We start from the raw sequence: 24,814 nt of genomic DNA, 5'->3' as shown, positions 1-24,814 counted from the left end.
TTCACATGTGGGAATACTGTTGAATGAGGTAGTTGATGACATAGCGAAGAGAGCCACTGAAAAAACTCTTGTTGATGTTGTATGTCAGTTAACCTTGAAACAAATAAAAAGTAGACTCAAGGTGATTCAGGAGGGTGAAGAAATGATAAAGAGAATGGCAATGGTGGACAGTAGTAACACACTTAAGAATTATTCAATAATAAATACAAATTCGTCCTTCACTTATGGTAAAGGAAAGTCTACTTGGAAGGATTCAATTTACATGAGATTAAGATTAGGATACAAATATATCTGGCAATACGGTGTTGATGTCAGTGAAAAAGATAAGGAGTGTAAATTATGTAGTATGCCGCACGTCCACACCTTAGAACATTATGTAGTAGAGTGGCAACTTATTGAAAAATATAGAAATAAGGAAATAAATAGTGTACCACATCAAATTGTTTGGATGTGTGATAATGGTATAATAGACAGTATACTTAGGAGCTACAAGAATTTTGCCCCAAGAATGTAACAATTATATGCTGTACTTGCTGTATGCAATGTTAAATGGGATTCTTGTACTGTTATATGTCTATTTGTACTCACTGAATTTGTGCGCCCCTTGAGGGACTTGAAGTAGAGGGGGGGTAGAAATAGCCTAAGCTACTCTATCCCTTTGAGATGTATTTATTGCTTATCTCAATAAACATACTTGAACTTGAACTTGAACCCTTCAGAGAAAGAGTCCTCTTCGAGGAAAAAGACGAGGAGTCACAATAACATGGTCAAAATATGTTGACCAAACCACACACTAGAAAGTGAAGGGACAATGACGTTTCGGTCCGACCTGGACCATTCTCACTCAACTTGAGAATGGTCCAGGACAGATCGACCGAAACGTCGTTGTTCCTTCACCTTCTAGTGTGTGGTTTGGTCAACAGTCCTCTTCTGTCAGGGTGCTATAAGAAGTAAGCTCCAGAGGCCTCCCAGCTCCTAGAAATCAAGCATTAAATGTAATTCTGGTCATTCTTCAGTATATTCCACGTCCCATTTTTGTTGGGTGTTTAGGGGTGTGTATAAGCAGCTTAAGAGAGTTATCTTGAGATGATTTCGGGGCTTTTAGTGTCCCCGCGGCCCGGTCCTCGACCAGGCCTCCACCCCCAGGAAGCAGCCCGTGACAGCTGACTAACTCCCAGGTACCTATTTACTGCTATGTAACAGGGGCATTCAGGGTGAAAGAAACTTTGCCCATTTGTTTCTGCCTCGTGCGGGAATCGAACCCGCGCCACAGAATTACGAGTCCTGCGCGCAATCCACCAGGCTACGAGGCCCACCTACAAAGGTGGGCTGCTGGCCAGAATCCCAGGTTTCCTGAGTCGCTATCTGGTAGTGGTTGGGTGCATCAAGGTTATTGCTGGTGGCAATGATTGATTTTTCTTCAGGATTTCTTTGTATATTTTAAGACTTAAGTAGCTTTTGTTTGTTTCTAATCTTTTGGGCAAGCTTTTCTTTATTTTATTTATTTATTTATTTATTTATTTATGCATATACAAGAATGTACATAAGGAATGTGAGGATACAAATATGGTAATTACAGTCTTGTAAAGCCACTAGCACGCGCAGCGTTTCGGGCAGGTCCTTAATCTAAGAAAATTTTAAGGAGGTAAATACTTGCAAAATTTATAGACAAAAAAATGATAACAGATTACATGGAATGAAAAAAAAAAAAAAAAGATGAGAGAAAATTATAGGTACAGTATATTAAAGCACATAGGTAGCTATGATTGATTGCAATGACAGCTTAAAATGGTAGTTGACAACAAATTGGTAGGCACAATACAGCAGAAACAATATAAGATTGATTGCAATGACAGCTTGAATGGTAGTTGACAAAAATTGGTAGTCACAATACAGCATATGGCTAGCACATAAAAGAAGACAGCAATGAACACAATGATAAGGTTGTTTGATATTACATAAAAATTAGGAGATTGGGTACCACTAGGTACAGAGCAAATTTAAAGCTCAGTGTAGGAAACTAAATAGATGAAGTTAGGTACTTTTTGGTTTTGCTTTTAAATAAGGCAAATGTTTTACAGTTTTTCAATTCACTAGGGAGTGAGTTCCATAGACTAGGTCCCTTAATTTGCATAGAGTGTTTACACAGATTAAGTTTGACCCTGGGGATATCAAAGAGATATTTATTTCTGGTGTGGTGATAATGGGTCCTATTACATCTGTCCAGGGAGAGTTTCAGAGCATGGTTTGCATTTAAGAACAGGGTTTTGTAAATGTAGTTGACACAAGAGAATGTGTGGAGGGAGTTAATATTTAGCAAGTTTAGAGATTTAAACAAGGGAGCTGAGTGTTGTCTGAAAGCAGAGTTAGTTATTATTCTGATAGCAGATTTTTGCTGTGTGATGATGGGCTTAAGGTGGTTTGCAGTGGTAGACCCCCATGCACAGATACCATAATTAAGATATTTGGATATTTGGATATTTGGATATCTATTTTGGATAGATCTCTGATCCCTAAGTGCCTCTAGCTTCATAGAGAGCCAGATTCTACCTGGCTCATAGTTGATACCTGGTTGATGGGGTTCTGGGAGTTCTTCTACTCCCCAAGCCTGGCCCGGGGCCAGACTTGACTTGTGAGAGTTTGGTCCACCAGGCTGTTGCTTGGAGCGGCCCGCAGGCCCACATACCCACCACAGCCCAGTTGGTCCGGCACTCCTTGGACGAAACAATCTAGTTTCCTCTTGAAGATGTCCACGGTTGTTCCTGTAATATTTCTGATGCTCGCTGGGAGGACGTTGAACAACCGCGGACCTCTGATGTTCATACAGTGTTCTCTGATTGTGCCCATGGCACCTCTGCTCTTCACTGGTTCTATTCTGCATTTTCTTCCATGTCAATCACTCCAGTACATTGTTATTTTACTGTGCAGATTTGGAACCTGTTCCTCCAGTATTTTCCATGTGTATATTATTTGGTATCTCTCTCGTCTCCTTTCTAGTTTTCTCGGCTCCTGGCATGTTTGTGTGGATCCGAGAGGCCTCTGCTTCAATTCTTTAGGCTCAGTTACACCTTGGTTCAAACTGCAGGAAACTACTGAGGGTTCAACAAGTAAAGGTCATTTCTTTGTATTCAACACTTGATTTTTTATTTTGCTTTATGCCTTATAGAGCAATTTAATAACTTCATGCAGCTGTGAGTCAGGTCATTGTTATTTGAATGAGGAATAACCAGGTAACTCTTTAGCCAATGTAGGCTACTGAGGATCACCCATGCTTTTCCACATATGTAGACAGAGGTATAGTAGTTAGTACTGTATCTAGATTTTTCAAAAGCTACTCCTCTTCCACATGAGGAAAGTGCAGTGTGATGCAAATACAGTACATATACTATATATTATTTCTAAAGAGCATATTACATTTTAAAACATGTTTAATGAAACTACAAAAAGAAAAAGTTGAATATTCTGAAACTAATTATACATAATTTCTATTATATGTTGTTAATATCTTTGCTCTTAGTGTAGATAAATCATAATTAAGCACTGGATAACTGAGGTATCATAGTACATGGTTTTAAATAATTAACAATTATACTTATATTAAAGCATTGGTCACATTTTAACAAAAAACAAACAAGGTGCTTGTTATCTAGAGTAGAGTACAGTACTCTCATGAGTAAGGCAAGCTATTATATAAAATATTCTATGACAAAAGTTACATAGTAAAGATTATGTTACATAACTAAGATTCTACATTATTGGACAGAAGACAAAATTTTATCTATCACAGCGAGATCTAGAATGAGCAATGACATTAAACTTCATCAACAAGTACATACTATAAAATGTTATAAAAATAACACGCATACTGACCATAAGAAAAGAAACTGGCAGTTACTCAACAGTCACAAACAAGGAAATGATCTGGTAACTCAACACACACTATGGTATTGTAGACAAAAAGGAAGACAAAGTTATCAGTCGTACTACAATGCATGATTTTTATGACTGAATAATTTACTCTACAATTTACACTACAGCAGATTCAATTTATTTTAACTTGAGTTCACTATTAGTCTCCCACCATTTGCAACAGGGTGCCCTACAAAAAAAATGCTGATAATTTCTATCCCAGTATACAAAGTATAGTATATATAGTCACACATCAAGTAAAAGCTCTTATCTGGCACTTAACTAAATGCTAATCATGAGTATCCACTCGTTTACTGCAATGGCAGCCCAGATATAACAGCAATTTTTGAAGTTTCAAATTGGCATTAATGAAGATGCATTCACAAAATATGTGGGTTTCTTTATGACCACTGTCACACCACCTCTCATAACTCAGGCACCGACATCACTGCCCACGCAGCCTACTGACCCTCCTTAGGCCACCACTGCACTTTTACAACTGCCATACCCAAACAGGGGGGCCTTGCAGCTGAGTGGACAGGGTTGGGGGGGGGGTCGAAGTCCTAAGGGCCCAGGTTCGATTCCTGGCTGAGGCAGAAACAAATGGGCAGAGTTTCTTTCACCTAGCAGTAAATAGATACAGGTACCGGGGAATTAGACAGCTGCTACAGGCTGCATCTAGGAGATGTGTGTGCACGTGTGTGTTAGAAAGAAATATATATAGTGGACATAATAGAGGAAAAATAGATTGGTTAGAAAGGCAAGATCCAAGAGCTAATAGATTGATTCTGCAGCCACAAGTAGTAGTAAAGCCTACATATCATCTCCCTAGTATTTATACCATTGACCATATAATCTATCTGCCCTCTTCCGACCACCTTGGTACCCACAAAGCCTACTTTCCTTCTCGCATGTTTCATTTACCTTGTTTTAATTTTTTTTACCATAAGCAGTGTGATGTTGACCTTCCCAACCATGTTAAAGACTGTACCTCTCTCAACCAGTTTAAGATAAAAACGAAGCTATACCTAATAAATTCCCTGTAACCTACCTTACCCTTCTATTGTCAACCAATGTCTGTTTTTTTTTAAAAGAGCGCTGTTTGTCGACATAATTGTATTTGGGCTGCTTTTTCAGCTATGTTTTCATTTCTTGTTTTCATTCTACTCTTTATGCTCAATTAGTATTAAGCTTGTCATTTAAGTTTTTCATGCCCGAAACGCTTTGCGTAATAGTGGCTTTAGGCATTGTATGTACTAGCTCTACCTATAAGTCAACCAATCTTTGTAAAAATTTCTTGTATGTATGTACCTTACCTAAATAAACATTTTATTTTTTATTTTTATTTTATGTGTTCATCATGGGTCATAAATGTATTTCATCATTTGAGGAATCTGAATCCACTATATGGTGTGTCACATGGCTGCAAACTCCCTCACTATACTGTGTGCTTTGAAAAGGAGGCAACCAACAACCCTGAGCAGCTTGGTGAGTGCTGGTCACGAAGCCCCAACCTATAGCCGAGGCATCCATAAGGACAGTTAGCGAGGAGGGAGGCAGGTGCCAGGGAACCGAAACTCAAAAAGCCCAAAGAGAAAACAGTGATGCAGCAGCTGGCAAAGGGCAAACATGGCCCATACCCAGTGGTCACGATGGCAACAAAAGGGGCAGAACTGGAGAAACCAGAACAGCACCCAAGCCACACGGCCCAGCAAGGAAACAACACAGGCAAAGTTCAGGCTACCACACTACCTCTTTAGAAACTGCTGAGTCACCCAGGTTAGCCACCTCAACACCAGCAGGTGGCAATACTGCAGCCAAAAGCAAAGCTGCCAGAGGAAAGCAAAGTGACGCTGACCAAGAATCTCACATGAGGCCCAGCCAAGTCCGAACCTGGGACAGCACCAGCTGGGACTTCACCATTTCACCAGGGAACCTGAACCAAGCAAGCAGGGGAAAGAATCAATTTCCAACTGACAGACATGTAGGGTGAGTGGAGGTCCACACCAGCCAGTCGTCGAGGTAGGTTCAGAGCACAAACCCACAACTAACAAAAAACAAGTCACCATGACTTGGGTCAACCTGGTGAAAATGCTGCGAGTCAGATTCAAGTCAAAGGAAAGAACCTGAGAGCAGTAAGCTTGATGCCCCCACAGTGACACCTAACCAATCCCTGAATCTCAGGTGAATGAGGGCATGCCAGCACACATCCCGATGGTCCAGGAATATCATCCAGGAATGTGCCTCTGATGCAAGACAAACATGGGGCAAAGTGGTTATCTGGAATGTAAGGCAAGGGATGATGCAGGTCAATTGCGCGAGATCGAGGATGAACTGGAGCTTCGGCAAGTCCTGTTTCACAACCGGGAAGAGATGGGACACCTACTGAAGAAACGTGGTCATTTTGACCATTCCAGAAGCAACCCACTCTGAAATGACTCGACTCAGCCGAGGGAAGAAACCTGCATTGAAAGTCACAATCCCCAGAAAGGGGGGTTAGGTACAGACCAATTCCACTGCAGGCTGCTCGAAACGACCAAAAAAAAACACAAATCATGGGATCAGAGCTGGCAAACAAATCAAGTAGCCCCCACCCCCTTCTCTTTCTCAGTGCCATGTCAAAGAACCGAAGTGAACTCATGGATAGTAGTCCCCATGGTGCAGTGGTAAGATACTCACCCCATGCTTCACGAGTAATTTGAGCTTGGCTCGTATCCTGCCCAGGGAAGATTAACTATAGGCACTAATCCTTAACTATATACCTCTGTTCACCAAGCAATGAGCGGGTACCTGGTTTGATTTGGCAGGTCGTATTCCAGGGAAACTTAACATTAAGGACTTTCCCAAAATGCTGTGTGTACTAGTAACTTTACAAGAATGTCAGAATGCTTGTATGTATAAATAAAAAAAATAAAAAACGAGAAGTAGAAGCCCTTTGTGAAACTTGAGCACTGCGCTGACCAGTAAAGGACAAACCAGACACAAAAGTCACGTATGACCCAGAGACCGGCTCCACCTCACACTTATCTCGACCAACAGCAATAACACACTAGCTAGTTCTGTTGACTACCTGTTGATGATTCCATGGATCAACTTTTCCGGGGCCTGGTCTCTGGGCAGTGTTGAAAAGTTTTGGGCCATTGATGTCGATCGAGTTCTCTCTCGGCATGCCTATTTCACCTCTGCTTTTCAGTGTGGCTGTTTTGCATACCCTGCCATACTTTCTGGTCTCATGTGAAGTTATTTCTGTGTGCAGATTTGGAACCAGTCCTTCTAATATTTTCCAAATGTAAATTATTATGTATCTCTCCCACCTGTGCTCTAGGGAATACAAATTTAATATTTTTGGCAGTCCTAATAATTTTGATGTTTTATTGAGTGGATTCAAGTGGTAAAAGATCTTTGCATGCTCTCCAGGTCAGCAATTTCCCCAGTTTTGAATGGGGTCCTTAGTGTGCAACAATATTCAACTCTAGAGAGCACTAAAGTTTTAAAAAATATCATCATTGGTATTGCATCTCTTGTTTGGAAGGTTCTTGTTATCCAACCTGTAATTTTTCCAACCTGTCACTTGTGACAGCAACTTTTTTGTGTTCTTTAAGAGTAAGGTCTTCTGACATGATTACTCCTAAATCCTTTATATTACTTTTTCATTCAAGAGTGTAATTTGACTGTTTTATATGTTGTTTCTGCTTTGATGTTTTATTTTTTTCTGTTGCACAATAATTGGTACTTGTCCTCAGTAAACATCATTTTATTTTCTGTGGCCCATTGAAAGACTTGATTGACATAAGCACAGGCCCCTACAGCATGGGCAAAGCTGTAAGTGATGCCACAGCAGACACTGAAGCAAATTTACCAGGCCCAGAACCGAGCGCCTGAACATCCTCAAGGATGCACTTAAGAGTGGAGCTTTACGAGATCCATACCTGATCAACCAGGCTGTGACTCATACGTCAGGCTGCGAGCAGCCGCATCCAACAGCTTGGTTGATCAGTCCAGCAACCAGAAGGCCTGGTTGACGACCGGGCCGCGGGGACGCTAAGCCCCGGAAGCACCTCAAGGTAACCTCAAGGTAAGATTACGAGGGCTAGAAACCGCACAACAGAAACCAAATGCAAGCAAGCCCAAAAAAAAAAAAAAAAGTCCTCCATCACAAGGGCTGCTAACAGCAAAGGCACTTGGCCATGGAGGTGCACCAAACCCACATCCCGGGAAAGAGTAAGAGTCAGTCATTGAGCAGCACAAAAGTAGGGCCACTTAAAAATACCAGAAACACGGTTACCACCTTCCAGCACTCGTGCATGTGAGAACGAGAAAAGCCATGCCAAGCCCCAATGAAAAACAGAGGCTTGTCTGCTGGCCAGAATGACTGGAACATGCAGGAGGTAAATAGATCATGCATAACAGAGAGACTCAAGAGGAAGGAAACCTCTGGAAAGACGGTTCCAATGGTCCTAACAACATGCATAAACGAACCTTGGGGGGGAGCTGCATTCAAAACAAAATCATACAAGGAGGGGGTACAAAATCCCCTCCCCCTGAAGCAAAAGGCCCTTGTCCAAAGGGATGAAGACCCACATTAGGTCAAGGAAATCCTAAGCACCCCACCAGCCAATGCTCACTCCTAACCCAGGACAAGGCAGAGGGGCAATGAAACCCCTGACTCTCCTTGCCATCCCTGGCCATCCCAAGCAGGAAAGACCTGTAAGAGAGCAAGCTCCTAAACACATCAGAGAAGAGAACTACTGGTGCTAGATAGCACTCAGGGAAGGTAGCCCTGAGCACATGCAGCTCTAAGCACTGAAAAAAGCCAGGCCCATGTTACACCAACAGTGTACAAAACAAAACACACTGGAAGAATGCCAAAGAGGTACTTAGTTGAAAAGTACCAAGGCCAGCCATGGCGTACTGACGACCTAGAGACCGTACTGGAGACATGTAGCACAAGCTGCATCAGCGGAAGAACTAATGGCTTGAGCCAGTGGACAGCACAAGCTCCTCCCACCCCCAAATGAGGTGAGGGGTAGGGCAAAACAGTGCACTCTTGTTTCGAGAGATCTTTAATACAGTAGTTTGTTTACATTATTGGGGAAGTTCATTTCACAGGTTGTGAAGCATTTATTTTTTTTTAACCCAGGTTTGACATTCTGGGCGATTTCCTAGTGAGGTAGCGGAGTATCACCTGCTTCCTCTGCCTCTGTGAGTGAGCCAGGTTCTGGTACTGGTCCTCAGTAGGCCAAACTGAACTGTACAGCTGATGTAATCAAGTAGTTAGGGGCCAGCTCAGCAAGATAGCTTCAGGGAACCTCAAGGGGCTGCACCCATACCAATTTTATAGCCTTATATTGACAAGACAAGTATAGGGCCAAAACAAAAGTGTCACAGTAAAGAGGTTAAGATTTGATAAAAAACTTATGTTAACTGTCTTGAGGTTATCTTGAGATGATTTCCTCAAGATAATTTCAAGACAGTTAACATAAGTGTTTTTTTTTTTAAGATGTTTTTATGTCTAGAGGCCATATTGGCTTATTCATCAATTTTCAAATGTCTTGTCTATATCTGTATGTTAAATTAACATGAAACTTGCTGATGAAACTACAGTACCTTTATGGCCTACATAGAAACTAGGTCAAGAAAATTCTATAAAGAAATGGTGTGACAGCCATATTAGTTTAGTCATAAATGTTCAAATGTATTTTTCTCTGTAACTTTAGCTCTGATTGACATGCCATTTTTTTTAAAAGATACTAATACCTATTTGGAATTTACATCATGAAGGAAAATATGGAACCGACTAAATGGTGGGTCTTGTGATTGAATGGCAAGTCTACTGACTGAATGGTGGATGTAGTGACTGAATGTGACCACACATGAGTGGTCACATGTAGTGACTGAATGTGAATGTGACCACAGTGTGACCACAGTTAGGTCACACTGTGCAGCTGTGTTAAACAACGACACATCTTGCCACTAAATAATAGGTCTTGTGACCGAGGTACACATCCCGTGACCAAATGTCCTTGAACTTCCTGCATTGCTTCTCACAAATATAGCTTTCACATATACAGTAACTTGTTTATCTTCTTTCATTATGTATTATTTTAATTTATATATGTTGCAGTCAGTAGTTGTCCTATGATGTATACATTCATGGGGATGTCAGCACATGAGCTGACATGGGCATGTACAGACCCTGTAATCAACATTTTACTGAACAGTATCATACATAAATATACATGCTTAATTTTAATTAAATATACATGCTCCTTACTTCACCACTCCTTCCTGCCTATTTATACCCATCACTCGATCTGTAAAATGACCTTCTGAAGATGTATTTAATATACGAAAGTACTTAAGGAAATTTCCTGTTTCATTTTTCCTCCGTGGTCTGACATTGTCACATTCTTAATCACGTGTTTATTTTCGTGATATACACACATGCTTAATTTTGTCAGTTGCGGAGTACAAATTTTGCAAGATCTGTCCAACAGTTCTGTTTTTTAGTCAGTTATAATTCCTTTTGTTTTATGTCACCTACAATAATTTTTTTGTGTAGCCCTCTACAATTCTTATTGATCTTCTCCCTACAAACTCCCATTGATATAATAAATTGTAGGGCACCCTCGGGAATCAAAATATTTTGTTTTTAAATGTCGAAATTTATTATCATGAAAACAAAAACATCTCCAACATATTTAGTTAAGTCTTTCCAGTAATTAGCATTAATTATAATGAAGCAATTTTATTTACATAGTTATTACAAATAGCAACTATTACAAGCACGAGGACAAGATAATGGTTGAGCTGTCGTCGGCACGCGTGGCAACCAATATCAGCAGCCTAAAAAGCAGAAAAATATTTTAATTAATATTAATGATTCTGTATTTTTGCATTATAAATATACTGACAAAATATGTACAGTTTGAGAACATCTTATATTTCTTCACATTTGCTAGTGTAACTATTGAATTTCATTCACAATTTGTCTTATTATCAACCCAATCCCAGAGACCCAGACTGTCTTCTAGCCAAAACTAGAAGACAGAAGAAAAAGAGGTGATATGATCACTACATACAAAATAGTAACAGGAATTGATAAAATCGATAGGGAAGATTTCCTGAGACCTGGAACGTTAAGAACAAGAGGTCATAGATATAAGCTAGCTAAACACAGATGCCGAAGAAATATAAGAAAATTCACTTTCGCAAACAGAGTGGTAGACGGTTGGAACAAGTTAGGTGAGAAGGTGGTGGAGGCCAAGACCGTCAGTAGTTTCAAAGCGTTATATGACAAAGAGTGTTGGGAAGACGGGACACCACGAGCGTAGCTCTCATCCTGTAACTACACTTAGGTAATTACACTTAGGTAATTACACTTAGGTAATTACATGTTACCACATATTTTACAGGCAGCTATCCTAACTCTACTCCTTCCCCAGTCAGCCCGACAGACATTATATCCATAATTCAATCACTTAAAACCAATGCTGGGAAAATTAATGAAATACCATCTATGATATATAAGAGTGCTGCCCCTGCTCTTGCACCACCCATAGCTCTTTTATTCAACAAATCTAGAGTGTCATACTTTTCCTGATATCCTTAAAAAGAGCAAGAGTGATGCCAGTTCATAAAGGAGGCGAGAGAGCTGACAAACAATTACAGGCCAACATCAAATCTACCAATACTTTCAAAAATATCTGAAAATTTTATTTACAAACAGCTCTATTCCTACTTTGTAAAACTCAACATATTTTGCTTCTGTTCCCCCAAAAATACCAACGATACCATTATTAGTCTGCTTGATATAATCTACACAGCTCTTGACAAAAATGAGTTCCCAATTGACCTCTTCAATGAGCTGAGAAAGGCCTTTGATACTGTAAATCATAACTACCTCTTACTTAAACTTCCCCACTGTGGTATCCGAGGCCTTGCTCTGAACTATATTCGTTCCTATCTCAGTGACAGACACCAATATGTAATCATCAACCGCATATCCTTTCCCACTCTACCATTGACAGTAGGGGTGCCACAGGGCAGCATCTTGGGATCTTCTATTTCTTATATACATCAATGATTTCCTAAATGTTTCTAACATTCTTAAATCTATACTATTTGCTGATAATGCTACCTTTCTCTATTTTGACCCTAACCCCCACGCACTAAATAATATTGTCAACATTGAATTAAAAAATGTCCACTCGTGGATGTCAGCCAACAAAGTTACACTAAACATAGAAAAGACCTTCTACATTTTATTTGGTAGTAAATCATCAAATTAGATTGAAGCCAGATCTGACCCGGCGGGCAGACCAGCACTGCGAAGTTCAGACTCCTGCACAGCTGCTTGAACAACCAACGAGTGGCCCGGGTGCCCCCCAAAAACAACCCAAGGTGGGACTGCAGCCGCAGCAACACTGCTGGAGGGAGAGACAAGGAAGTGGTTCGAGAGTTCCACACAACACCCAGCTACGTCCGAACCTGAGAGGGAACCAAATGGGACTTTCTCCAGCTCACAAAGAACCCAAACCTGGCAAGCTGGAAAGAATCAAATCCCTGGTGAGCAGACACACAGACCGGCTGGAAGCCTAGACCAGCCAGTCGTCGAGGTAAGCCAGAACCCGAACCCCTAACAGATGCAAACGGGTCACCATGACCCGGGGTAAGGCATGTAAAAACGCGAGACGACCAAATTCAAACCGAATGGAAGGCAACGAAAGCAGTAAGCTTGCTGCCCTATGACAAAACCGAGCCAGTCCCTGAACCCCGGATGAATCGGGATATGCCAATATGCATCCTGGAGGTCCAGGGACACCATCCAAGCACCTGGCTCTAAAAGTAGCTAGACCTGGGACAGAGTTATCATCCGAAAAGAGGGGCAAAAGACCCAGGGGTTCAGATGGGACAACTCCAGAATGAAACGCAGATCCACACAGTCCTGTTTCGGAACTGGAAGTAGCCAGGAAATCCACCTGAGGGACACCGTCGTTTCAACCACGCCCAAGCGCACCACAAGGGCCTCCCACACCACCTTCGGTGGGATGTGGGAATTCAAAAACCTCCGGAAGGAGGGAACCGAGGAACCCAACAGAACCCAGAACCGAACTTGGGAAGGAGTTGAACCCATATCAAATGCATACTGGGAGGGGGGGGATAGGAAAGCCCCTCCCCCTGTAATAACAAGCCCCATGCTGAGGGTACCACCACTCAAGTGGGGTTAAATGGGGCCCAAGCCTCCCAAGTCAACTCCTCCCCAGCCCTGGGATCCTCCAAGCCAGGAGCTGGGGCAGAGCTGTCCTCCAAACCCTCGGCATCTGGAGAAAAGGCAAAGTCCACCGAAAAAGCAGGGATGAAGGGGGCCTGCTGGCACTACCCAAAAGCCCCGGCAGGAAGAACAGACTCGAATGCCTCCGCCGCTGATCCGGAAGGGGCAGTTCCCGAAGCCGCCCGAGTCTCACCACCAAGAAAACCCTCAGGCATTTGGGAGCCGGGAGCAGGTAGTGGGAGGAGCAGGATAAACCACAGCATGGGAAGAACAAGGGGGGCACAGACAAAACCAGAGTCAAACGACTAACAACCCCCTCCCCCCCAAGTTCGGCTCCCTATAACAAAAGCGGGGCAGCCGTGGGGCATCTGAAAAGGCAATTAACCTAGAACGTTGCAGCAACCTAAACCATGTACGCAACGCAGATGCTGCCTGCACCCAATCAACAGTATTATCAAACTGGGTGAACTGGAGTAAACGCAAGGAACACTACTCGCAAGACTCCAGGTCAAAGGTGTCATTGACCCAACAGGCAGCATTGCGGAGGCAAAGATGGTGAATGTAACCCTGACACAAGTGGACAGAGCAACCTTCAAACTCGCATGAAGCGAGGTGGGACTTGGAGGTCTCCTCCATCGGACCAGTGAGCTCCAATGGGGGTTCCCTGAGCCCTTAGACTGACTGCTAAGAGAAGCCCAGGTGAGGTACTACTAGCCGGTTATCCCAGAGATACCAAGCAAACTAAAAGCTGAACCCCTGCAACATGTGCAAGCACAAGGACCTAGCAGAGGGTCACCAAAATTATACAAGTGTATCTACAGCCACACCAGGCAGATCCCCCACCAGAAAAAAGAAAAGGAAAAGAAAAACCATGCAAAAGCACGTCGTTTCCTAGGGAATAGAACCAGCCGCTATGCGTATATCACGACAGCTGCACAGTACCTTGTGCCCCTGCCTGCGACGATACTACCTTCTCCCCAACAAGAGCAGTACTTACAGGGGCACCTAGGGAAGGTGGCCCTAGGCACATGCAGCCCTAGTACTCTTGTGTTACTCCTGGCTTCCACACCACCACACAATAGAACAACATCGCTATGGACAGCACTGCTCAAAAGGATGGAGCCAGAGTCGATCGACTGCCACTAAATACAACAGCCTCTGAACTGGGGTTAGGTAGCCAAGCATAGGAGGTCTGGGACCACCCTCCCCCGCAGGGGGGGGGGGGGGAAAGAGTTAAACAGACAGCTGCGCAGCGGCTGTGATGTCACGCTTGTTTTCGATTGAGGAGTTCTGCTTGCTAGTTCGGCTTTTGGTTTGCAATTTTTAACCAGTTATAGTTTGTTTTGGAATTCCTACCTTTCTGGGCGCCTGACCTGGTAGATGACAGATATAGACTGTGTCCAATTACACGGGGGGTGTCTATAAGCCATTACTCCTCGTGCCTCTCTGAGGGGGCCAGATTCCGATTCCTGGTAAGCCTGGAATTCCATTGATTGACTGTTCCCACGGTCTAATATATACACATCAGTCCGGTATAGCTCCAGGGAGCTGAAGGGGCTCTCCACAGAAAAATAATTTATATGATATGATATTCAAATTTATAGTAATAATTATAAGATAATAAGATAATTATAATAATAAGATAATTTATAATAATAAGATAATTTATAAAATATGATATTCAAACAATGTAGTATACTCACTGTTGAATTACTTGTAAGGCAGCTAATTGGTCGTTTTCTATATCTGTCCTGGTACGCACACGGCGTATGTGAAGTCACTCGTTTTGGCTCAATTCCAGGTAGGTTTGAGTGTACTCCACATTCTTGTGCATTAATACTCATTTCAATAGCAATCAACATTGCATTTGTATCCTGCAGTCGCTCAGCCCAGAACTGTGTACATAAAATGTTGTTATTCTTTAAATTAAAATAGCATAATTTAAATTTGAATGATAGCTAAGCTCAATTATTTAATTAAAATTACTTAAAACATAATGTGCAATTATACATTTTTCTTTTCAATTAACATGGTGAGAATAGCTTGAGCTACCTCATCCCTTTGTGTGTATTTTACCTCAATAAACTTATTTCAATTTCAATTTCTTTTCAATTCATTATACTGATGTTTGATAATTGTAAGTTGTACAAGCATCATTAATTTCATTTTTCCATTCCAATGAGTAAGCAGCAAATTTTGTTCAATATATAAAATTGTTCAGTAATAAAAACAATACCCTGGGGTTCGTGATTAAAAATTTACCTTAAAGTACAATATAAAATAACATTCAGTGTGCTGTTACAGAATTGAAACAAATAAGGTTAAACAAATTAATATTTTTTTTTTTTTTTTTTTTTTGAGATATATACAAGAGTTGTTACATTCATGTACAGCCACTAGTACGCGTAGCGTTTCGGGCAGGTCCCTGGAATACGATCCCCTTCCGCGAAGAATCGTTTTTTCATCCAAGTACACATTTTACTGTTGCGTTAAACAGAGGCTACAGTTAAGGAATTGCGCCCAGTAAATCCTCCCCGGCCAGGATACGAACCCATGACATAGCGCTCGCGGAACGCCAGGCGAGTGTCTTACCACTACACCACGGAGACTGTAATATCATAGAATTACCAAAACTGCAGTTGCATGTTGTGTGCATGTTGAGAAAACATTCCAAATCTGATGAGTTGAATGCATTACAGCGTAACACTTCTCAGCCATTTTTATGTTAAAACAGTTTTCATAGTCTCATTGTATCTGCTTATTATTAACAATTGCCTTCAATTATTACACTACAGTATCTGTCTATTATTTTACTGTAATAGTGTTGTGATAAGATGCTGAAACATTAAACTCGCTGATCACATAAACATTTGTGGATTTATTATGACAACAAAAATGTGATGCCAGTGTAACCCTACCAATTGTTCCCCCTACCCTATTATCAGTCCTGTTTTTCCTGGAGAGGCAGAATGGTGGTTAATTGTTAATATCTGCACTGAGATAGCTCCATGCCTATATGTAACATCTCTTGTAAGTCCTTCAATAGCCTATTGGAGACAAGAGGTCAAAACCTGGCCTTTCCCCCCCCCCACCCATCCTCAAAGAAGCATAGGAAGCAGGGAATTCATGATCACCCTCACCGAAGAAACAAGCCCCCCAGAAAGGAAGTGAGGGAAGAAAAAGACGACTGCAAGGTTCATAGAAAGTATACAAACAATGCAGCAAATTATTCAGCAAACAGTCCACCCAAAAGTTAAAAATCACACCCCCCCTCCCTCTAGTAACAGCTAGCCACCCCCATGTGGTAGCACCATGGGAGCTGTCAGCTTCCATGTCAACAGTCATCAGTCCTTGATGTGTCCGACTGTTCCTCGAGTCGCCAGCTCTTCAGCTCCATACTATTGTAGTTAAGCGTTGGCCATCATTTAGACTCTGTCCTATGATGACCTATTTGGTTGTGTATCATTTAAATTTTAAGTACTGTATTTGCTTCATGTATGTGATTTTACATGCCTCACTTGTTATATGGACTTTGGGAACTGTTCATCTCAAGCTGCAGGTGCCTAGGGCTGCCCTTCCCTAGGTGCTCATTGACACTACCTCTGCCCTGACAGGGTTGCTTACCTGGTGGATTGAGGTGTTTGTCCCACTGAGGCTAATCTCATGTGGAGGGTGCTTCACTCTTGAGTACTGCAAGGGTCTTTGACTTCTCTGCAAAGTTCTAAGGAGTTTTTGTGCTGTGTTCAGTGTCTGTTCATCCAGAGAGTTTCCCTAGTGCTTGGGTGACCCAGTCATTCATTATGAATGGGCCCAGCAAGCCCACACTGACTACTTGTGAGTGCAAGGGAGCCGTCCTGGTCTTTGGACAGAGTGCTCGCTTTCCTTTTGTCTCCTCGTTTCGTTGTGGCCCCTTCAGTCCAGGATTGTTTCTACAAGGCTCTTTTCTTGTTGGCATTAGCCTCTGGGGGTCGGGTCAGGAAGCTTCATGCTCTCCTCTGGAGCAGGGGTTAGAAAACCCCTTTTTTCCCCCCCAGAAAACCAGCGTTGAATGTAATGAAACGCCATTTTCTGGGTGAGTCCCGGAGGCTCCCCAGCATCCCTCCCTCCCTCCGGTTGGCGGTTTTTCGTGTTTTTGACATCCAGCCTCAGAACTGAGGTGTGGGTAGCCAGCTTGAAGGCTCTGGGGCTCCTCCTTCCCCCTCTGCGCAGACAGCGGCGCAGCGATGTGTGACGTCATACTAGTTTGCTCATTTTCTGTTGGGGAGTTCTATCCACTAGTTCGGCTCTTGGTAGCAATTTTAACCAGAATAGGGGTTTGTTTTGGGGTGCTTACCTTTCTGGGTGCCTGATCCGGTCGATGGCAGACATAGAATGCTTCCAACCACATGGGGGTTTCTATAGGCCATTGCTCCCCTTGCCTCTCTGAGGGGGGCCCGGTTCTGGCCGTGGTCCCTGGTAGGCCTAAGAACTCCATACACATGACTGATGCCAAAGTCTGACATTAGCATATCAGCCTGGGATAGCTCCAGGGAGCCTCTGGGACTCACCCAGAAAAAGGGAGTTTCATTACATTCAACGCTGGTTTTATCAGTGTTACAAAATGGAAAGAAAGAAAATGGCAGAGAAAAATTTGCCACCAAAACAAAATGAGAAGTGGCTGATGCAAGGGAGCAAAAATCATGCCAGCAAATATTGAATAATAAAACAGATGAAAAAACCCACCCAGAAGGCACAAAGCCCAGGCAGTCAAATCAAATCAAATGTTTATTTAGGTAAGGTACATACATACAAGAGATTTTACAAAGAGTGATGGATTTACAGATTGGGCTAGTACATACAATGCCTAAAGCCACTATTACGCAAAGCGTTTCGGGCATGAAAAACTTAAATGACTAAAGCTTAATACTAATTGAGCATAAAGAATAAAATGAGTTGAGAACAAATAAAAAAAAAGAGATAAAAAGGGGGGAACATGGCTGAGAAAGCAGCACAAATACAATTCGGTCGACAAACAGCGTCATTTAAAAAAACAGACATTGGTTGACAATGGCAATTAAATGGCAATTTGGCAATAAATGACAATGGCAATTGGTTGACAGTGGCAATTAAACATCCCCAGGAACCCCTCAACAGAGGCTCCAGGGCAGAGCCGTCCTCCATGCCCTCAACCCCTGAAGAAAAGGCAGGTTCCAGGGAAAAGGCAGTAAAGAAGGGAGGTTTGCTGGTATGGAGGGAGGGAGGGAGGGAGGTCGCCTCCAGAAGCCTCGGCACAGGAGCAGGCTTGAATGCCTTCATCCCCCAACCCGAATGGGGCAGCCCCTGAAGCCGCCCAAGTCTCATCACCAACTACACCCCCGCCCCAATTCCGAAACCCGCAGATGTTTCATAGCCAGGGGAGGAGGAGAGGGGGGGGGGGTTGAAAGACAAACAATGCCTAACCAAAATGGGGCAGCCTCGGGGCATCTGGGCGGGCAACCAACCTAGCGCGTTGCAGCAACCTAAACCTAGCATGCAACATGTATGCTGCCTGTACCTGAATATCAATGTCATCAGAATGGATAAATGGAGAACAAGCAGAGAACACAACTCACAAAACTCCGAGTCAAGGGTGTCGCTGACCCAACATGCAACATGATGGAGGCAAAAGTGGTGACTGTCACCCTGAGACAAGGGCGTACAGCAACCTTCAAACTCACACAAGGCGAGCTGGAACTCGGGAGACACATCTATAGATCCATCGAGCCCCAATAGGGTTTTCCAAGGCCCATAGGCTGACTGCTACAGGAAGCCCTGTCAAAGTGTTGCTAACCAGTTAGACCCAAAGCTAATAAGGGGGAGATCAAAACACTGAAACCCCTGCAACGTGTACAATCACGGGGGCCTAGCCGAGGGCCACCAAAATATTAAAAGTGGTCCTATAGCCACACCAGGCAGACTCCCACCAGGCAAACAAAACAAAAAGTAAAAGTAAAACCCCGCAAAAGTACAACGTCCCCAGAGGAAACAGGAATCGGCCGCTGCATAGGTAAGCTGGCTGTGCAACACCTTAATGTCCCAACCAACAACAATACCACTTCCTACCCAAGGCCAAACAAGGGCCATGAAACCCCAGCTGGCCCCAAGGGCGGGGTAAATGCCGAGCAGCAAAAACCCTACAGAAATGGCATTTCGAAAGCACCAGGGAAGAGAACCCCTGACACCCAAGGATAGAACTCACAGGACACTTAGGAAAGGCTGTCCTAAGTGCATGCAGCCCCAGTACACTTTAATGCACCTGGCCACCACACCATGAACAGCAGAGGACACCACTAAGGCAAAACACTGCCAGGAAACTGATGTCAGAGTTGACAACCACCCAGAGTGCATGCATTAGCCAACGAACTAGAATTGCTGGGTAGCTGGCATGAAGGGTCCGAGGCTTCCCTCCTCCCAAGGAGGAGAGGGCTACACGGATGAGTAGCGCAGATGAGCGGTGCGGACAAGCAGTGTGATGTTTGCTTGTTTCTTTGGGATTTGAGGGAGTTCTGCCTCTGTTCAGTTTTCAGTTTTAATTTTCTTACCATGTGGGGTCTGTTTTGTTATGCTTACCTTTCTGGGTGTCTAACCCTGGTCAATGGCAGATAAGGAAACCCCCCAACCACAGGGGGGTTTTCCAGGGCCCATTGCTTCCTGTGCCTCTCTGAAGGGGCCAGGTTCTGGCTCGTGGTCCCTAGTAGGCTAAACCCCATTGACTAATGATCTATACTGATATATTGCATATCAGTCTGATAGCTCCAGGGAGCCGAAGGGGCTCCCCATAGAAAACTGTGTAGAGTGCTGTACTTACTTTTGCTGAGTAATTGTTGCACTTCATGATGCCTGACAGTGACCCTGTCTCCCCAAAATAATAGGTTGCTCTCTCAATTCTGCACGACTCCATGCCACCAATTTGCATCATGCCCCATTCAGACCAGGACTCCACACTTGGTGTTATGAGAGCAAGTAAACCACTGTAGAAAAGATCATAAATACAGTACTGTATATATTAAAGGAACCTTTTTAATATAAAAATATTGTAAGCCTAATATGTAGTGGTCATCCAAGTTACAACCAAGTTAATCACATATAGCATTCCTCTTTCCTCTCTGACATATTTACAAAACATTAAATAACATATTACTCAATTACATATTTTTCAGACTATATAATGAGTCATTAAAATTATTATTAACTGAGATCAAACCTTATAAGGCATTAATATTGGAGAAAAGATGAAATGATTTCAGCTGGCTTCCTATTGTCAGCCGGGAACAGAATGGCTATCAGACTTGTCGATATCCTATTAAGACAACAGATGACAATCCCTAGGGTGTAACCAACAATATTTATCTAACTCCTAGGTACATATTTACTGCTAGGTATAACCAACAACAGTTGCTTAACTTGTATGTTAAGATCTATTTACAGACCTGTTTACTGCAGACCTGTTTACTGCTAGGCAAACAAAGACCTCTCTGGTGAAAAGTAAGAGGGTCCTTGATCATTCACAAGCTCCCTCACAGATCTTGGCAACTGCCCAATAAAAGATGACCAACTCCAACTAAGGTCACTCAGCCTTGGGACAGCATCAGGAGAATATATATCCTTGCCTCACCGGGCTTTACCTCTTATGACTTCACTCCGAGACTTTTGCATTGCTTTGCGACATTGCCTTTGCATCACAACCAAACCAGGTGGCATGTGGCATGCTATCACCCAGGTAGTGCATGTTGTGCCACATTTTTATGAGATATTAAGAGGCTCTTGTGTGGTCAACAATATATATTATTACGATGTCATACAGTAAGTTGGTTTGACTGGTATGTGAATACTTTGTCATGAAATGATGCAACTGCCTTGTTATAAAATTATGAGACGAATACCATAATTGTCATAAAAATTAGTCAAGCCTGGCCTCACAAGAGTAAGCTAGGCAATGCAATAGTAGGCCAGGCAGCACAATTTTGAACCAGGTAGCATAATAGTGAGCCAGACAGCACGATAATGAGCCAGACACCATAGTAGTGAGGCAGATAGAATAATATGACCAAGGCAATATATTAGTACACCAGGCAGCATTATGACTACTTCAGTACCCCTACAACATGACAGATTAGGGAAAATGGCAGAGGAGCTGATGGAAACTGACTGACCAGTCCACATGCTATAAGCATGTAAACACAAGATCTGAACCACACTCTTGCCGCCTCCTTCAATTTGTACAGATTTAGAAAATATATACATTACAACCAATGACTTGCATTTGCTGAACCCTTGTCTGGTGAATATGTGAGACACTAAAGAGGACAGTGGGTTCTCGGTAGCTGACTTTGTATATGGGTTCCGATCTCTGTCTTTTTTGGTGAGCTGGTTACTCTGAGGTCACCACTTTAGTATCTCACATATTGACCAGAAAGGGTTAAGTAAATGCATGTCACTGGGTATAATACTTATATTACATATCTGCACAAACCCGAGGAATGAGCATGAGAGTGCGAGATCTCATGTTTACATGCTTGTAGTGTGCAGGGTGGTAGGTCGCTTTCTGCCAGTTCCTCTGCCCTTTTCCCTCATCTCCACTGTGTTGTAGGGGTGGACTGATGTTACGACAGTGAGAGTACTGCAGCCACATATTTCCTGTCCTCACTCATTACGTCTGCTATCAAGTAAATTCAGGTAAAATATGTTGCCTGTAAAGGAAAGGCTGACAAACGTGCAAAAATACCTTTATTACCTTTCTATACCTTAGCAGTCTGTTAACACAAACATAACTGACCTGTAAAGCAGATATTTTAGATATTCGGCCCAAGAGAAGACCTCGACAAGAAAACTGGCTGCAATAGTAAACGGACTTGGAATGTAATGACTCTTTGGTCCAGCACTTGTCTCATTATTCTTGAGTTCCCGGCATATAGACTGCTTGTCAACTTCAATCTCCATATCGTATAATCTGGAATCTTTCAAATGCTTCAAAATTGGTATGTCAAGGTCCCCAATAAACATACCCTGAAGGGTTATTCCTTGAAGCTGTTGGAAAGAAAAGAACATTAGTAAATTTATTCTTCCTGAATATTATCAACATTTATCATTCAGCATTTTATATAGTGAATATGATGAGAAGTAATAAATCATTGGAGTTGTAAACATGAATCAATGTTTAACAGGAGTATGGTAAAAAATGCAGTACACTCAACCACACAAATGTTAACTTTTCGACTGCGTGACAGGGGAGCCGGTCGACTGCGTGACAAAGGGAGCCGGTCGGCCGAGCAGACAGCACGCTGGACTTGTGATCCTGTGGTCCCGGGTTCGATCCCGGGCGCTGGCGAGAAACAATAGGCAGAGTTTCTTTCACCCTATGCCCCTGTTACCTAGCAGTAAAATAGGTACCTGGGTGTTAGTCAGCTTTCACGGGCTGCTTCCTGGGGGTGGAGGCCTGGTCGAGGACCGGGCCGCGGGGACACTAAAAAGCCCCGAAATCATCTCAAGATAACCTCAAGAATCTCAAGATAACCTCAAGAATCTCAAGATAACCAAGACATAATGAGGGATGTTCTAAGCAAATAGAAAAAAAACAGTGCGACACAATCAGGGATATTTTAAAGCACCACTTAAAATGTGGAAGTCCTGCTGCATAAATAGGGCAACCAGACATTGCCCAGGGGTGATAGTAAACACCTGCCAGCTTGAAAAAATGGTGAGTTGGCTGACTTTGGCAAGATGGCTTCAGCTTGTATCAAGCAACCATGGCAGATGCAAGACCCTCCACCACCCATTAACAACACTGTGGCTCACTAAGAAATTCAGAAGAATCTGATGGAAACAAAGAAAAGTGAATTTGATGATTCAGTTAAAGATTATGCACAGGCCTCAGAATGAAGTGATGCAGACAGTGATGGCAATGCACGTGTGTCTGCCCCAAAGCCAAAGCCTACACCATCACCACTCCCGCTGAGGGCCCCACTCCACATCACCACCACCACCAGAAGGCATAGCAGGCTTTGCAAAACAGCCTCATTTAAAAGCTGAGGTGCAATAGGCCTGCTGAGAGAGAACTATCAACAGCAAAGGCCCATGACTTTTCAACACACTCACCTCTGCACATGCAAGGCATAACTGGCCGACCTCTCACAGTGTTCAAAAGAGAATGTGACATACCTTAAAAGAATACCTCATCAACCAGGCTGTGGCTCATATGTCATGCTGCAAGCAGCCATGTCAAACAACCAGGAGGCCTGGTCAGAGACTGGGCCACAGGGAAGTTGATCCTTGGAATCATTGACACGTGACTGGTAGGACCCCAGCAGGTAGCATGGCAGAGACAGAAATAATGGTCATCGTCAAGTAGCAGAGAAGACGAACACCCTTCAAGCTTGCACATGGCAAGTGCAAGCTCGATGGGCCAATCCATAGCAGACCACCCCTCCAGTTACCTTACAAGGGTCTCTTACGAGTGATCTCCCACATGATGAAATTCTTCACCATAAAGTGCCAGGGAAAGTAGGAGAACATCACAATTGGCTATCTTTAAAACACCACACTGTGATTCTGCCCTAGACAATCCTTTGGAAACACTCCAGCCAGTGACACTGAACACTTTTTTTTCCACAGGTACCCCCACCAACACTGTAGGTACCTCGAGATCCAACACCTGCACCGATGCCAGCTGTTGATCCTGTACAATCTTCCACCCCATAGTCAGTCAGAAGCAACACCACCACTGACTGATATGCCTCAACCTAGTTATTCCACGATGCCAGCTGTTGATCCTGTACAATCTTCCACCCCATAGTCAGTCAGAAGCAACACCACCACTGACTGATATGCCTCAACCTAGTTATTCCACAATGCCAGCTGTTGATCCTGTACAATCTTCCACCCCATAGTCAGTCAGAAGCAACACCACCACTGACTGATATGCCTCAACCTAGTTATTCCACGATGCCAGCTGTTGATCCTGTACAATCTTCCACCCCATAGTCAGTCAGAAGCAACACCACCACTGACTGATATGCCTCAACCTAGTTATTCCACGATGCCAGCTGTTGATCCTGTACAATCTTCCACCCCATAGTCAGTCAGAAGCAACACCACTACTGACTGATATGCCTCAACCTAGTTATTCCACGATGCCAGCTGTTGATCCTGTACAATCTTCCACCCCATAGTCAGTCAAAAGCAACACCACCACTGACTGATATGCCTCAACCTAGTTATTCCACAAAACAGATTTGGTTACAGCCACCAGTGTAATCTGCACTCTACAGTCTCACCTGGTCACGATGCTGTCATACCACACAACAACCACTGCTGTAACCTTTACATCAAATATATATCGAGTTACCATAATGTGTGTGTTTATTATCCAAACCTGGATAATTGTTCATTAAAATACAATCTTAAAAAATTTGCTGCTTACATTGCTGCACATTACATAGGGTATTACATAGCACCAAAAATGAGTTTAGAAAACTTAATGTCTGTAGTCAATTCATCTACAGTACAAGACAAACAATTGTCCACTGAAATTCATCATTAAATTTGGTAGCGGGAAAGCTTCCTAATACTGTGTATAAATGTAAAACTCAAGACAAGGGTAAAATATACTTTTGT

General features: G+C 43.0%; 1 protein-coding gene and 1 long non-coding RNA gene across 5 annotated transcripts in view; one reads left to right on the top strand and one right to left on the bottom strand.

Annotated features, from left to right (window-relative positions):
- On the top strand, positions 1 to 24,550 carry LOC138367888 (uncharacterized). Its single transcript, XR_011229446.1, has 2 exons — positions 1 to 995; positions 23,813 to 24,550. It is a non-coding gene; the product is annotated as an uncharacterized lncRNA (long non-coding RNA).
- Positions 3,118 to 24,814, bottom strand: part of LOC123760841 (voltage-dependent calcium channel subunit alpha-2/delta-1) — a 207,204-nt gene continuing 185,507 nt past the window's right edge. For all 4 annotated transcript variants that reach the window (XM_045746616.2, XM_045746617.2, XM_045746618.2 and 1 more), the window contains 4 exons: positions 21,978 to 22,228; positions 20,010 to 20,172; positions 14,887 to 15,078; positions 3,118 to 10,755 (listed from right to left, as the gene is read on the bottom strand). In XM_045746616.2, coding sequence (XP_045602572.2) covers positions 10,642 to 10,755; positions 14,887 to 15,078; positions 20,010 to 20,172; positions 21,978 to 22,228 — 720 coding nt within the window. In that variant the 3' untranslated portion in view covers positions 3,118 to 10,641. The remainder of the gene's footprint in view (positions 10,756 to 14,886; positions 15,079 to 20,009; positions 20,173 to 21,977; positions 22,229 to 24,814) is intronic.

The sequence above is a fragment of the Procambarus clarkii genome, chromosome 3 (genome assembly GCF_040958095.1).
Source record: "Procambarus clarkii isolate CNS0578487 chromosome 3, FALCON_Pclarkii_2.0, whole genome shotgun sequence".
NCBI lineage: Eukaryota > Metazoa > Arthropoda > Malacostraca > Decapoda > Cambaridae > Procambarus > Procambarus clarkii.
The sequence above is the reverse complement of the archived record's forward strand: the minus strand, read 5'-3'. Positions and strand labels throughout refer to the sequence as shown.